At 49.9% G+C, this 15,005-nt stretch overlaps 1 protein-coding gene across 2 annotated transcripts in view; it reads left to right on the forward strand.

Moving 5' to 3' along the window:
• Positions 1-6,432, forward strand: part of WNK2 (WNK lysine deficient protein kinase 2) — a 118,661-nt gene extending 112,229 nt beyond the window's left edge. For both annotated transcript variants that reach the window (XM_027732562.2, XM_027732563.2), the window contains exon 28: positions 5,248-6,432. In XM_027732562.2, coding sequence (XP_027588363.2) covers positions 5,248-5,355 — 108 coding nt within the window. In that variant the 3' untranslated portion in view covers positions 5,356-6,432. The remainder of the gene's footprint in view (positions 1-5,247) is intronic.
• The last annotated feature ends 8,573 nt before the right edge of the window (positions 6,433-15,005 follow it).

Consider the following 15,005-nt stretch of genomic DNA (forward strand, 5'->3'; position numbering starts at 1 on the left):
TGTGCTGTGTGTGCTCTGTGTGTCGGGGGCTCCGTGCCCCGCGCTGGTGCCCGTCCCCGCCGTGGCTGCCTTGCATGTGCTGCGCTCCCGAGGGGCGGCCGGGGCAGCAGGGCAGGGATGCAGCTTCCACATCCCCGGGGGGGAGCTCCTACCTCTTGCACCTTTACCCAGCACTGGGCCTAAGCAGCGGCTCAGAAGGTGATGGCATTGTGGTACTTGTGGTGTTTAATTTCCTGAGGGCCCTCTTGGCTGCAGCTCTTCTGGCTGTTGCTTCAAGCCATGGTTCTTTCGGCCTCAGTTGTGACAACTGTGTCATGGGGTGCTTTGACCCTCAGCGGCAATTAAACAAATGACATGAGATTAAATAAATGGGGCGACTCCTTGAGCAAAAGGTGAGCCAAGGAGCGAGAGGGACCTGAGGGATCTGTGCTGCACCATCAGAGAGGGATCTGTACCCACAAAAGATCCCTTGCAGATCGCAGAGCTGAAATAATTTTATTCCTGACTCTGAATATTGCTTCAACAGGCAGCAAACAGGTCAAACCCGCTGATAGAATTCCTGGCCTCCCTAGTTCCTGACCTGCTGCCATATCCTGTAGCTGTGCATCACCCAACATTCCCAGCCCTGTGCTGACATGTGGGAAGTCAGCACAGATGCTTTAAATACCAGGTTTCAATGAGGGAGCTCACAGATCCCCCAATTTTCAATCTTTCAGTTACAGAAACTTAATACAAATCTCGAAGGAATGTTTTAACCCCCCGAGTCACGCACCCAGTAGTGGAGGAAAGTTTTTGAAACTTTGGTAGGAAAGTTTCAAAGTTTTCACAATTTGGGAAGTTGGGAAAGTAGTTGAAGTTTTCCTGTGTGCCATTCATTTAGCTTTCTGATTGCCTCGTGTCATGATGGAGTATCTCAATGCATAATCACATTCTGCTTTCCCACCCCATCCTTGGCTTGCTTGGAGTGGGACTGGGTATCCTGAGAAGGAGCTGCTCATCTGCCACAGGGATGCAAAGCTGGGCACTAGAGATGGCAGGGAGAAACACTGGAGTGCTTTAAGGCTCTTTTGCAAATCCAGATTCAACCTCCCTGGCACAGCTTTCACCCGAAAGAATGATGTAACATTGACCCTCGCAGTTTGTTGGTGTATTTAACTCTGGTCTCCATTTCACAACTTTAAAGAGGAAATATTTTTTGAATTCCTTTAGAAAAGAAAAAAAATCCTTTAAAAAGCTGCTTTAAGGAGGAAATGTTGCCCAGAGAAGCTGTGGCTGCCCCATCCCTGGAAGTGTCCCAGGCCAGGTTGGACAGGGCTTGGAGCAACCTGGACTAGTGGAGGGTGTTTCTGCCCATGGCAGGGAATTGGAACAAGATGGTCTTTAAGGTCCCTTCCAACCCAAACCATTCTGGGACTCTGTGATTACTTAACCATCACTTCACACCTGTCTCCAAAGTGCTCCATTCTTGCTCTCTGCTGTATAACTTCTTTACTTTTCTCTGAAATACTTGACATTGGCTGAGATCAAAGGCAAGACGAGGGTGAGACGTGGCCATTACTGTGCTCAGACAGAGATGCTCGTGTTGAGGAACAGGGCCTTGGTGCTCAGGGGCAGTAATTCCTGAAATGAGCTTCTTCATCCAGTGGCAGGTTTTGCTGTTTGGTGTTTGTGGAAGGAAATCACTAATACTTTGAATCATTAGTTTAACTTGGCTCTGTCAATGGTATGTCTTCAAGCATTTTTCATGATCCCAGTGCATTACTGTCAGGTCTGGGAACATTCAGAATATTTCCAGACAAGCCTCGTGGACACTTGGTAGGTCCGTGTTGGATTTGTTCAGTTTGCACATGTTTGGGCAGGAAAAACATCTGTCCTCAAACATTCCTTGGAAGTTGGCTTTGGAGGGTGGTAACCAGAAGTCTCCCTTCTGAAATTGTGTGACCTCAGCATTGCTTTCCCTGTCATCCCCACCCCCACAATGAAGCAAAGAGTTCAAGATTTTTTGGGTGAGATTGATGTTACTCATCAGGTATTGGCTATTAATGCAAAAACCTGCCTTGTTTTCTGCCTTGCTGCCAGCAAGTTCCCCCCAAGTTTTCCATGGATGCTGTTGAAGGTGTTGTATCAGAGGCAGAAGTCACACATGAAATAGTTCCTGACTGTGTCTAGTGTCCCAGTAAGGTTTCCTTGCCTTCTCCTGCTCCTCGTGTGCCCTCCTCTGTCCCTGGTTTCTGGTGATGTTTGTGGGGAAGTGTGGGCACGGTCTCTGCAGAGTGTACGGGCAGGGAACTCACATGCTCTTGTCATGGATAGATGAGTGTCTGATATAGGATTGAATATATAACACAGCAAAACCATAATCTTGTGTTATTCCTGGCTACAGTTTATTATGGATTGAGTACTTGAGGACAGTTATTTATTATGGATTGAGTCCATCTCAGGGATCTGTAGGGTCGGGCTGTCCTAGTCGGCGCTGGTGCAGATTGAGTGGAGTGAGTCTGATGTGCTGATCCCTGTTATTATTTTACCCCTGACAATCATTTTCCTGTCTGTGTACCCAGAAAGGAGCCGTTGATCAGATGGGAGCTGTGTGGTGACTCACACGTGTCTGGCTGGGGAGCCGCCCCTGCAGAGGCAGCAGGACAGGGAGGCTCCAGCCCTGACCGTGCTGCTGCTTTTATTAACGCAGCCAAGCTCCAGAAGGGCAGCATAACGAGATGGATTTTAGGAGCTGTCAGGTTACAAATTCTGCTTTATGAAGGAATTTGTTGCTCAGAGGGGTTTGGATGTGCTGCAGTGCTGATGTTGACTGTGTCAGCACAGAGATCACTTACACTTGATTCATTTGGAAGTCAGGCTTGGAGCAGGAGGTGGCTGCTGTTGTGAGTGATGTGGTGCTCTTTGCTCCCTTCCCAGGGATAGTTGTGGTGTGCTGTCAAGGCTGGTGCTGCATGCTCTTGGATCTATATTTGATTATAGACCGTCTCCCTTGAGATAAGCTTCTCATGAAGAGTTTAGGGGCTGCGTGGTTCGAGCCTTCAGTCTGACCTGCAAAGCCTCGGGAAGCTTTAGGGCTCGCTTGGTCACTGTGGAGGAGCTGTTCATACACAACAACCTATATTTGATAAAGTATCTGTTACAACAGTGAAATTCTTGTGACAAGGTCTTGGTTTTTCCAAGTCTGGTTGAGTAAGGGGCGCTTGGATGAATTTCTTTGGATGTAGTGCAACGGAATGGATGCATGGTGAATACTGGTCACGTTGTTGTAGTTGTGAGGCAGAGGGAAAAGCTGGAAATATTTTTTTCTCCTCAGAAAGGAGCAGATCCCCACATTTGTCTTTCATTATTAAGGTGCCACTGAGTGCTAGCTATGGCAGTGTGGCTCTCAAGGAGCTTCGGGTGACAGGACAAGCATGGTGAGAGCCTCTCCAGCCACTCTTCTGGGATCTTCTTTGTGCCTGTTGCAGTTTTTGTGGGGTATTCAGGACTCTGACACCTTGTAAAAAATTAGGTTTAAGAAGAAATAACCAGAAATAATCATTCTCAAACGGGGCTTCTTCAGGTCTGACGTAAAATTGCCCCAAAAAGTATTTACTCTTTTGTTGTTTTTTTTCAATTACTTTGCAAGTAGAGTAAAAACTTCCTCAGCACTCAGGGTTTGTTTATCAGACTAGACAGACTGCATCTAGGGTCTTCATCACCACATTAGGCAGCAGCTACAGGATGTGCCATCACTGCCTTTTCCCCACCACCAAGCAAACGTGGGGTACAATCACATTCCCCGGTCTCTCCGGTGCTGTTGCCTCCTCAGCCTGTGAAAGCTCAGACTTGACTTTGTAGTAAGAAGTGAGGAGTTTCTCTGTGGGCTGAGCACCTGTGAGGGTTTGTTTGAGGAGCCAGGTGACTGTGGACCTGGCTCTGCTCAGGGTGTTGTGGCTGACCCATGGCTGCCATACCTTTTTTCCTGGTTACCTGGAGATAGTTCATCTTATCCTGTTTTCCTGGATGAAACTCTCTGCCAAATGTTGGTTATCCATAGCGAGCGGGTGTTGGGGTGGATCCAGGTGGATCTTCAGAACTGGTGTTGGTCAGAAGCTCAGGAAGGAATTACGATCAAGACATGATTTTCCTTCCCTAAAAAGCCATTCTTCCCATGAACAGGCGGAGCAAGGAGCACAGGAAAGTTGGGGCTGCGTTTAACAAAAGCGGAGCCCAAACCACAGAGACCCAGCAGGAGCTGTGCCAGACCCAGATGGCATCTGCACCACGTGCTGTCCCCACCCATCCCCTGCCTTCCCTGCTGCTCCAAGGACTCCCTGCTGCTCCAAGGACACCCTGCATGTGTTCTGAGGGCATCCCAAAGCCATCTGCTCCATCAGGCCTGTCCGTGGCTGTGATCCCACAGTGTGCATGTGTGTCTGTGGAGCAAGGGGCTGGGGTGCATGTCCCTGGGAGCATGTCCCCAGCACAGCGTGGTGGTGGGCATGTGCTGCAGGGTGGGGGACATGTGGTGGCACCTCGTGCTGCTGCTTCTTCAGCCACGTGCTGTGCCCTCGGCGCCCTCGCTGCCTTTTATCCCAGTCCTGTCCTTGCAAGTCCTTGGCATTGCTGTGCCCTTCCATACCTGTCCCACCATCTTGCCCTGTGGTCTGCCTCCTGTGGAAGGCTGATGGATCCCATCCCTGCCTGGGTGGGACATGGCATCCCTGCAGCCCAGGTGGAAGGAGGTCTCTTCCAACCCAAGCCATTCTGTGATCTGTGATCCGAGGTTTGGCTCCGTTTCCGTTGGACAAGGGAGCCAAGCCTGCGGGTGTGGGGAGCTGGTGCCACGGCGTACCCTGGCAATCCCACCATCCCTTTGGCACCTCCACACAGCATCACATCCCTCTCCCCTCCTCCCTCAGCAACAGGGTCCCACAAACTGAGCCCAGTGCTGAGCGTCTCTGCTGGCTCTTTCCATCTCTACCTCCTGGGAGCCTGGCTCTGCTCAGGGTGTTGTGGCTGACCCGCTGCTGCCATGTGTTTTTTCCTGGTTACCTGGAGATACTTAATTTTTTTTTCCTGATTCCCACATTCTGAGCTCTCAGCATGACAGATCTTGGTCTCTGTTTCCTTGCCGGTACCTGTAGCGTGCTCTGGCAGCAGCACCTCCACACACTTGGGGCCCATGAGCTTGCGTGGCCCTTTTTTGGGTTTGGTTTGGGTTTTCCTAGATGTGAAATCCATATATGGATTTTTTTCTTTTAGATTCTGAAAATGAGACCGTCGGTGACTGACACGTGGCCCCCGCAGCTACAGTGCCAAGCGCGAGGCCCCGCCGCGGCTAAGGAGGAGGAAGAGGAAGATGGGAAGTGATTTATCATGTGTGAAGAATTCTGTGCTGTTCTGGTCCATTCGACACAATTTTGTAACTTCTTTCTAATCATTTTTTTATTTATAGTTGGAAATACAAAAAAATGTTATGCAAAAAAAAAAAAAAAAAAAATAAAGGAGAATTATTTTGGGGGAAAAGGATTTTGTTCCAAATTGTTCCCTTCTGTTGTGAGCCAGGTTTCCATGAGCAGCCAGATGGAGAAGAGGGAGGAGGAGGAAGAGGAGGAGGCACTCCTTCAAATGCTTTTTGTTTCACACAATTAATTGTCATTTAAGCAATTTTCCAAGCAATAAGCCAGGCACACATACAAGGAAGACAATTCCAGTTCCATTTAAATGTCTCACCATTCTTTTGTAGAGATGAGACTCTATTTTAAATCCACTTAAATCAAGTAAAAAACCCTCCGGATCCTGCACCGGAGAGTCAGTCTGTGCTCGTCACTTCCCTTTTTACCTCTTTCTTTTTCTCATAGACCAGCCACTTTTTCTTGCCGGACTTAAATACAGTTTCGAGTCACTGCTGATTTTAACTGTAGTGACTAAAATCCTTCCGCAGGCCAGTGGGTAATTGGAGCCATTTTTAAGACTCTAAAGTGCCTTCAATGAGCTAAAATGAGCAGTAGGGGTTTCTTTCTCTGGGTTCACTGGTGGTGGGTTTCACTGACTTTCGGTCGAGGGGATAGACAGAGTAGTTTGAAGCAATAATCTCACAGGTGATCATTTATCAAAGGACTACTCACCTCTTTTTAAGAAAGCTGGGTTAGCACGGTCCTAAGGAGTGGGAAAGTGCTGCTCCTGCACTTACATCTGGGCCCCAAACTCTGTGCACCCTCAGGCCTCCCTTGCTGCCTCCGCAGCCCCAGCCCAGGCTGTTCTCACCCTCTCACTCTTGGTTTTGATCCCAGAGCCATAGGAACTTCCACCTGCCCATCAGCCCCTCGGCACCCCCCTTCCTCACAGCTGGAGCCTGGTGTTCTGTTTCGTTGTTATCTGCCATGTCTGTCTCTTCCAAATCTTGGTTCTAAGTAATAAATCTTATTTTGATGCCGTTGTTCCCTATTTCCTTTCCACCTCGGCCCCTTCTGCCCGCCAGTGGGAGGGAGGAGAGCGCAGGTGGAGGTACGTGTGTTGCTGAAGCTCCAGGACCATTCAAACACTTGGTTAATTCAGAGTTTTGAAACCCCAGGGCCAAAATATATGTACTTATGTTAATTTTTTGCTTCTCCGGGATGCCTCCTGCCCTGTCCCTGTCTGAGGAAATGGAATGGATCACCTGCACAGGAGCAGGGACTGGGTAAGTGGTAAAGGCTTCTCTGCTGGAAGGGAAGTCCAACCAAGTGCTGTACCTTTCTTTTTGTTTTTTTGGTTGTTTTCCTCTTACACACCTCCTTGCCATCTGGTCCCACGTCCAACATGCTGGGCACAGGGACAGGGTTGTCACTTCTCTGGGGATGAGCCACTATTCCAGTGATCACGGAAACAAAGCACTTTGCCCTCACCTGAGACTTTTATTCTCAAGTTCAAAAGGTGGTTTTTCTCCAGGGAAATCCCTTGCAGGGTCTTCTGAGGTCTAGGTGGGCCTCCTTCATCCAACCCTCTTTGCTGCTCCTGCAGATCCTCGGGCTCCTCCACAGCTATCAGGGCCTCTGACTCCAGATAAGCATTTTATAAATATTCTATTAATATTCAGGTTAAATATAAGATTTAGTATCAGGATTAAATCTCAGGAGTGGAAGCTGGGGCCACTCCCCACCTGGTTTTGGATAGTTTCTCCTGTGAAGACCTACTCTGTCTTGGGGGGTACACATGGGTTTGCTGCTTGCTCAACAGTTTGGAACTGCCAAGGGTCCCTGAGCTCCTCTGGGGTGAACCACTGAATGGGATCCTCTAATTCATCCTGTGATTCTTTGAGGGGGAATGGTTTTAAACTGATTTAGATTGGTTATGAGGAAGAAATTCTTTCCTGTGAGGGTGGGGAGGCCCTGGCACAGGTTGCCCAGAGAAGCTGTGGCTGCCTCTGGATCCCTGGAAGTGTCCAAGGCCAGGTTGGACGGGGCTTGGAGCAACCTGGGCTAGTGGAAGGTGTCCCTGCCCATGGCAGGATGGGAACAAGATGAGCTTTGAGGTCCCTTCCAACCCAAACCATTTTAGGCTTTGAGGATTCTCCACAGAGGAAGAGCCAAGCTTTGGGGCTTTTCCCCACTCCCTGCTGTCCCCAGTTCCTCTCTTCCTTGCAGTGCTGTAACGAGTATTCTCTTCTCAGCCTGGTGCCATGCTTGGGTTTAATGAGGAGTATTTTCTGCTGGCCACGATCAGAAGCCTGAGCAGGAGAGTGTGGCTGTGGCAAGGTTTAACCCAGCACTGAGGAGTGAAAAGGAGGAGTGCGAAGAGCTGAGCTCTGACCGTGCTCAGAAACGCGACGCTTGGTCCCTGCTCCCATCAAAGCTCTCTCCCCAGAGGCTGGACTTGCTTTTTGGGGTCCACACCTGCCTGTGCCACCTCATGAAAAGAACTCTTCAAAAAGACCCAAAATGTTGCAGTTTGGGTGCTGGGTGCTATGAATTCCAGTGTATTTGGTTTGGCAACAAGCATGCCTGTGGGCATGGAATGGGACTCCTTGGTGTTGGTTGGTTATTCTGAAATTACTTGGAATGTAAAACAAATGCTGAAGGGAAAAAACAAACAGCTCATTATAATCATAGAAGAGTCACAGAATGGATTGGGTTGAAGGAGACCTTTCAAAGGTCATCTAGTCCCAACCCCTGCAGCAAACTGGCAGCATGGTTACAAGGCTTAGAGTTAAATTAGAGACTGACTCCTGGAGGTGGTTCTTCCAAGTTTCCATCCCCAAGATGTAGATGTGAAGGAACTGAACTCTTGGGATAATTGTCAATAAAGATTTTCTGGGTTGTTGTTCTGGGGCACCTTTATACCTCCAAAGTGTCCTTGGGGATGTCCTCAGGGTTGGGCCTCAGCTTCAGGATTTTCTGTGATCTATTAGTCTGTGTCATCCTCCTGAAAAAACAGTTTGGATTATCATCAATCCCTCCAGCTTCTACTGGAGCCAGAGGAAGAACTCGTTAGTAATGGCTGGTAAAGCCACAATGAGTCTGCTGTATAGGATCAGTTGTAACTGCCAGGACACTTTCCTGGCTCTTAGCTGAGACAAAATGATGGATTTGGGGGCTGCTGAAGCCTCCAATAGCCCAGCTTTGGGGGCTCACAAACCCCTGACAGCCCAGCTTTGGGGGCTGAATGACTGGAAAACTGAGGCTTCCCCAAGACTGCCCAAGCATGGGTAACAACCTCTGTGCTCTGCCAAACCAATGATGAGCCTGATCTGTCAGATCCTTCCCAGATCCTCTCCTACAATGCAGAACAAGTGCTCAGTGTTCCCTGGATGCCGTCTTTTGGGAATAGAACACTTGGCCTTGGACACACTGAGTGCAGCCCCAGTGCCAACACTGACTGGGTTCAGAGCAAGGTGAGATTTCAGTCTGTGTGCCATCAAATCCTGATCCACTCAATGGATTCTCAGTCACTCTGTAACGTGTTATTCCAGAGGCAGGTGAGGCTGGATGCAGAGGCACATGGCTTTACCCGGATCCAGGGTGTGGTTGGTGGTGTGCCTGGTACACAGGGGGCTGCTGGAACAGTGATGTTACTCTTCACAGCCTGGGCACTGTTCTAGAACCATTAATGGGAGTTTAGGAACCAGGCTGAAGTTTCCTGAACTCATTTCTGTGCTCTCAGGCTGCTGTTGTCTGTCAGAGTGTCTGCTCTGCAAGCACAGCCCACAGCCCCCTGCCAAGAAGGGATGTTTGGGACGTGCTTAGGAAAATTTGGACTTTTAAGAGTTGAAGGAAGAACTGGGACAGCTCCTGGTGTGTGGAAGGATGAGGCAGCTCCTGCCAGGCTGAGCCCCTGTGCATGGACAGCTGTGCTCCCTCTAGGCTGTGGCTTTGCATCCCAGAGGAGCTGTGCTGCCCCATCTCTGGAAGTGTTTGAGGCCAGGTTGGATGGGATTTGGAGCAATCTGGTTCAGTGGAAGGTGTCCCTGCACATGGCTGGGCATGGAATGAGATGGTCTTTAAGGTCCCTTCCAACCCAAACTATTCCAGAATTCTGTGATGCCAGTGTTGCATCCCAGCCTCCCTGCTGGAGAAGAAGGGATGTGAGTGCTGGGGATCTGTGACAGCTGGCAAAGGGAAGATTGGGGGGAAATTATGGGGAAAAAAGGGGCTCTTCTGGTCTAGAACTATTACAAACAACATTAAAGTTCATGGAATAATTCTACTTTTCTCCCCACAGAACAGGAGAGTTCTTGTTATTATAGAAGCAGTAAGTAAAATCACTTGATGTATCAGAAAATATGTGTTTGAAAAGAAATACATTTTAATTTGACCAAAAAAAGATTTTTGTGGCAATAGAAGGAAATCCCTGCAAATGTTGAAAACACAGCTTAGTTCCCTGTGACAGGGGCTGAAGCAGTGACGTGTTTGAGGGGCTGCTGATTTTGGAGGGGGAAAGACTGGAAAGGTTTCCAATCCCCTCTGGGTTTCTACAGTTTCTGTAAGACTATGGAGAATGTTTAAATGGTTTATTCTCTGTGCAGTTTCTCAGTGTTTTAGTGCTCTGAGCAGTAGAATTTTTGGAAAGTAAAAGGAGGAATAAATTTGATGAGAGGCTGATTTGATACTTGGGGGTATGTGGAGATGTTTGAGGCTGTTGGATGTTTAATGAGGATTCCAGGGGCTGGTAACAAAGTCATGAAAATGGGGACTCAGTTAAAAATATCAAACATAACAAAATAATTCTCAATATTTGCTGATGGCACGTGAGCTGCTGTGGGTACTTTGAGAGAGGGGTGGTATGGGGATTCCGCAGGGCTTTGCAGCCCTAAACCTTTCATTCTGGGGGGCCTTTGGAAGGTAACCCGTGTTTGTTATCCCTGTTAAATCAGAGCATTCATTGTTTTTTTTAAAAAAAAACATAAATTGGCATTGATGGAGCTCAGCATTGCTGTGCTGCCTATTGGTGGCAGAATGAACCTTCTGTTCGTGCCCAGCACTGGCTGGTGACGCAGGGGGAGAGGGGATGGGAGAAGGTGGCTGGAAGAAGTCACAGCCCCCTCCCAACATGGTCCCTGTTGATTTCACACGTGTGAAGTGGTGAACACCCTGAAAATCCCTGACAGTGTCCCATTTGTTCTTGCAGTAGGATTCTAGAAGCATATTTCTGTATTTATTTTATATATATTGAATGTTAAGAGATGGTATTTCCAGAAGCTGGCAATTAGCAATGCAGAAATAAAAATATTTCTGTTTCCTGATAAGCAGAGACAAGTAAAGGGCCACACATCTTGTAGAGTTCAGCACTTGGAGACTTTTATTTGTCATTTTCCTTCCATTTCCTTCAGCCTACGGGAAGGTGTCCCTGCCCATGGCAGTGGGTTGGAACGAGAGCTTTTAAGGTCCCTTTCAACACAGATCATTCTGTGATTCTGTGATTATTTTTGCTGTTTCCTACTGCCTCATTATGAAAGCAGACAAGGAAAATTTTTCAGATATCGCCTGCTTGGATGGTTCCTCCATGGGAAAATGCAGTTGCTGGAAAGCAAACCCAAATGCTCCATTTCAGCAGGAACCGACACTATGAGCAGGTTTCCTGTGTCCAGCTCCAGCTGAATTAGAAGTGCCTGGAGTGAGGCCATGCCCCCACCCTGGAGATGTGGGACCCTCTTGGAGCCAGGCTTGGCTCTCCATAATTTTTTAATAAGCTCTGAGATGCTTTTAGTTACCTACTGTACCTGGGCACTTTATGCATTCACAGGCGTGCGGAGTTGCTCCCGTTGGGAAAATGCCTCAATTCCATGTCTTTCCCACAACATCATGTATTTCTTTATTTACTCTCTCTGGGTAAACTTTTTGCTGTGCTCACTGTCAGGAGCTCAGGCCCTGGTGACAAATGAAATGTCCCCAGGAATGATGGCCCCCATGCAGGGCAGGTGGAGGCTGTGCTGGCCAAGGAAGAGGTGAGGGGGTCTGGGGGCTCGGCTGGGCCAGGGAGTCTCTGCTGGACCATAGCCAGGGGACAGCCTGAGATGATGTTTTCCAGATGAAAAAGCAAAGCCCCTCCGTTTTCCTTCCCTCCACTCCCTCTTCAGAGCATCCCAAGGGAGCTCTGGGAGCTGGGGCTGCACTGTGGGCGCACCAGGGCAGAGAAGAGCGTGCTCTGGAGTGGTGGATGCACGTCTGCACACCCTGAGAGAGGTTCATCCCCGTGGCTGCCAACTCCTTGCTGGGTCTGTCTCTTACCAGGAAGTGAACCAGAGGGAAGGGCTGGGAGCAAACATGGAATTTTTTCAGTGTTGTTTCTAATCAGATCTACGACGAAATCCTCAGGGTGAGGGCTGGAGCCTGGAGCATCCCCCTGTGCCAGGCCAGGATGGGGCAGGCAGGGGCACAGGCAGAGACAGCCCTGGCCTGTAACTGTTCAAATCTCTATTTTTTAAGAAATCCCTGCCTTACCTCCTGGCTTTGCGAGACACTGCTGTTCCCAACAGTTAATGAAAAGACGTGGACGTGTGTGAGCTGCCGAACCTGTCCCCAAATACTGATTTTCACAGAGGACTAAATCCAGAGCTTTAAGTACAGCAGCGGTGGCAGGGTGGGTTTCTCAGAGTGGGTTTTTCAGGCTGTTTTCAGGGTGGGTTTTTCCACACACACCAAATTCCTGATGGGCCGGAGTTGGCTTTCCCCTGGCAGCAGCCCTCTCGGCTCTTTGTCATGGTGATCAGCAATGCTTCCCTGTTGTCATGGCTGCGGGGTTACTACTGAAGCCAAAGCGCTCCACAGCCCCTTTATTCATAGTTTCAGTGTATAAACTAATTAAGTCAACTGAAAACAGCAGTCTGTTCCCTGTGCCTTGTTTTTCTAATACGCAGATCAGACAGACCTGATTCCTGCCATCCTCCAAAATATCCAACCTGACTGGGATGAGTTTTGTATCTTAAGACCCAGCAAAGTTCACTGATTATTTAATTGCCCAGAAACCTCCTCACAAAATTGAAAAGGTCTCTGGAAAATGTCTTTTGAGCTGCTAAGATGAGGCTGGGAGCTGGCTGTTGCAGCCATGCTGCATTCCTTATTGCTGCTTTACTCGGGGCAGGAGCTCTGTCACTATGTTTAGTTTCTGAGTTTATGCATTGGTGGGTTAAAAAAAAAAATAAAATGGTGGCAAAATGCTTGAGGGAGGATTTCTGCAAAGCTCCTCACTCCTGCCCCCACCACGGGAGGATGGAGAAGGACAGGCCCCAGCTGCAGCCAGAGGACAGAGTGTTTCCTCCGGCCAGGAGAAGGCTGGCTGCACAGCGACACACGGGCTCATTTCTTATTAAAACTTAATATAAGCAGAGGCTCTGTGTGAGCCCCGGGAGCCATGAAAGGAACCCTATTGTGTCTGCATGAGGTGGGAACAGCGGCACCAGCATCGGCCTCTGTCAGGAAAGGATTTGGGAGATTTGGTGTCCCCACTTGGTGTCCTGCTCACTGCTCAGCCCAAAGTAAAACCAGACAGGGACCCTAAAAGTCCTCTTACAGTTATGTGCATCTGAGTGTTCCTGTGGTGTCTCCCCAGGAGGATGCACACACTCTGGCACCCCGTCCTGGGAGCACAGGGATGTGCAGGGCAGCCCTTCGCCCTCCTCCTGTGGGATTTGCTTCCCTCCTCTCCATTATCCCAGCCTGGGGATGCAGGGCCATCGGCTCTCCTTGGGGTACAAAGGCAGCTGCAATTTGCACCCTTGCCCCATGTGGAGCTGTTGGCAGTGGCCACCACAGTGTCTGTGCCACCACAGGGGGGGCAGTGGGCGTGCTCAGGGTCCCAGTGTGTCCCACACTGTCAGATGTCCATCCACTGCCCCCCTTCCCTCAGGCAGCTGAAGGGGCTCTGCTGCTCTGGGAGGGTGGTGGGCTCCTGGGGAACACCCCATTGAGATGAGGGGACTGAGGGGCCTCTGGGACACCATGGAACTTTTCCACACAAGGTGAAAACTCCCCAGTTTTCAGACAAACTGGACCTGCAAAGATGGACCTCTGTTCCCGTTGGTCCATCCCTTTTCTTCACCTTCTCTGCGGTGTGAGAGCAGCAGGGCCCCAGTTGGGATGCTCAGGGTTCAGAGGCAGCATGCTGTGCCACCCTCCAACTGACTTATCCCAGCATTTTGCACTGTTACCTGTTCCTCTGTTAGGATTTGAGGGTTTTTTTTATTTTGAATTACTGTTCACATTTGGAAAAGAAAACTAAGGGTCACTCTGAGGACAGTGGGTCCTGGAGAGGTGGTGAATCTGCAGTGATGCTTGTCAGTCTTCAGAATCAGTTGAAGATAGCCCAGCACAGCTCCAACTGCTCACCCTGCACCCCTGGGGGGCAAAAGGCCAGCAGGGCCATTGCATGTGGGTGTAGAGGCCAAGAGGTGCTGGTGTGAGCAGGCACTGGGAGACTGCCAAGGAATTAGGCAGCACTTGAAGGACAATGGTTTGCAGCAACAATGGAGGCTCCTTCCCCCTTAGCCCAGGAAGCCGTGCTGGCTGCTGACCCGGACAGGGAAAATCTGTCTCCGCATTAGTGCTCGTGGCTTTTGGAAGGCAGGGATTTCTTTTGTGCACCCAGGGGTTGGTGGAGGGGACCCCCGTGACCACAACCCCTCTGCCACTGCCAGCACATCTGGCTGCACAGCGGTGTGCCCTGCTACCTGCCCCTCCCCTGGCCCTCTCCAGCTGAGCTGGGTGCAGGTGGCCCCAACCAGAGGGAGCACAAGGTCCCCAAAGCCTCTGCTGGTAGACACAGTGTGGTTGTGACCATCAGCAAAGTCTGTGCTCCGGCCCTGGAGCGGCTGCTGCCGGTGGGATGTCAGGTGTGGTGCTGTTAGGAGGCCAGTGTGTGGCGATGGGAACACTGGGAGCTGCTGGGTGCCCGTCACGCTGACATTGGCTGCGGGACCACTGGGATGCCCAGGGAAGTGCTGTGGCCTCTGCTGTGGCACAGCTGGGGGGCCTCCATATTGTGGTGCCAGGGCAGCTTTCCTGAAGGGCAAGGCTGGCAGCTGGAGGAGCACAGCTGGATTGACCTGGACTAAGCACGGGGATTATGCACAAATCACCAGGTCTAGCCCAGAGCAAGGTGTCTGTGCCTGTGCCACAGGGAGCCACGAGCCACCGCCGAACGCCTCAGTCGCCGCCTTCAACAGCTCTTTAATTAGACAGCTCTTAATGAAGTGCTCTTCAAAATAGGCTGTATTAGGTAAACGTTAAGAAAAAGCATCCTGTTTTCCACTTTAGTTTAGGAAAGCAGCTTTGAGAGCCTGCAGCACTCCTTGTACCTGGGAAGTGCCACCTCATTCTGCAGATGCTGCCTTCTCCTGTTTATCAGCAGAAATGGATTCCCTCTCTCACGTCAGGAACCCAGCCACAACCACAGCTGTGAATTCATGGGATTGCTGCTTTGTCCATCGGACACTCTGGGCTGGGAGATGCTCTCCTAAAGGGCCATCAGGATCTCTGGACTCTGAACTGACTCCTGGCTGTTCATTGTCATGAAAATAGAAAACATTTTATGCCTCAGGTGTGAAA

This window comes from Pipra filicauda, unplaced genomic scaffold, assembly GCF_003945595.2.
Source record: "Pipra filicauda isolate LSUMZ 115617 unplaced genomic scaffold, ASM394559v2 scaffold433_size896684_pilon, whole genome shotgun sequence".
In the NCBI taxonomy this organism is placed as follows: Eukaryota; Metazoa; Chordata; class Aves; order Passeriformes; family Pipridae; genus Pipra; species Pipra filicauda.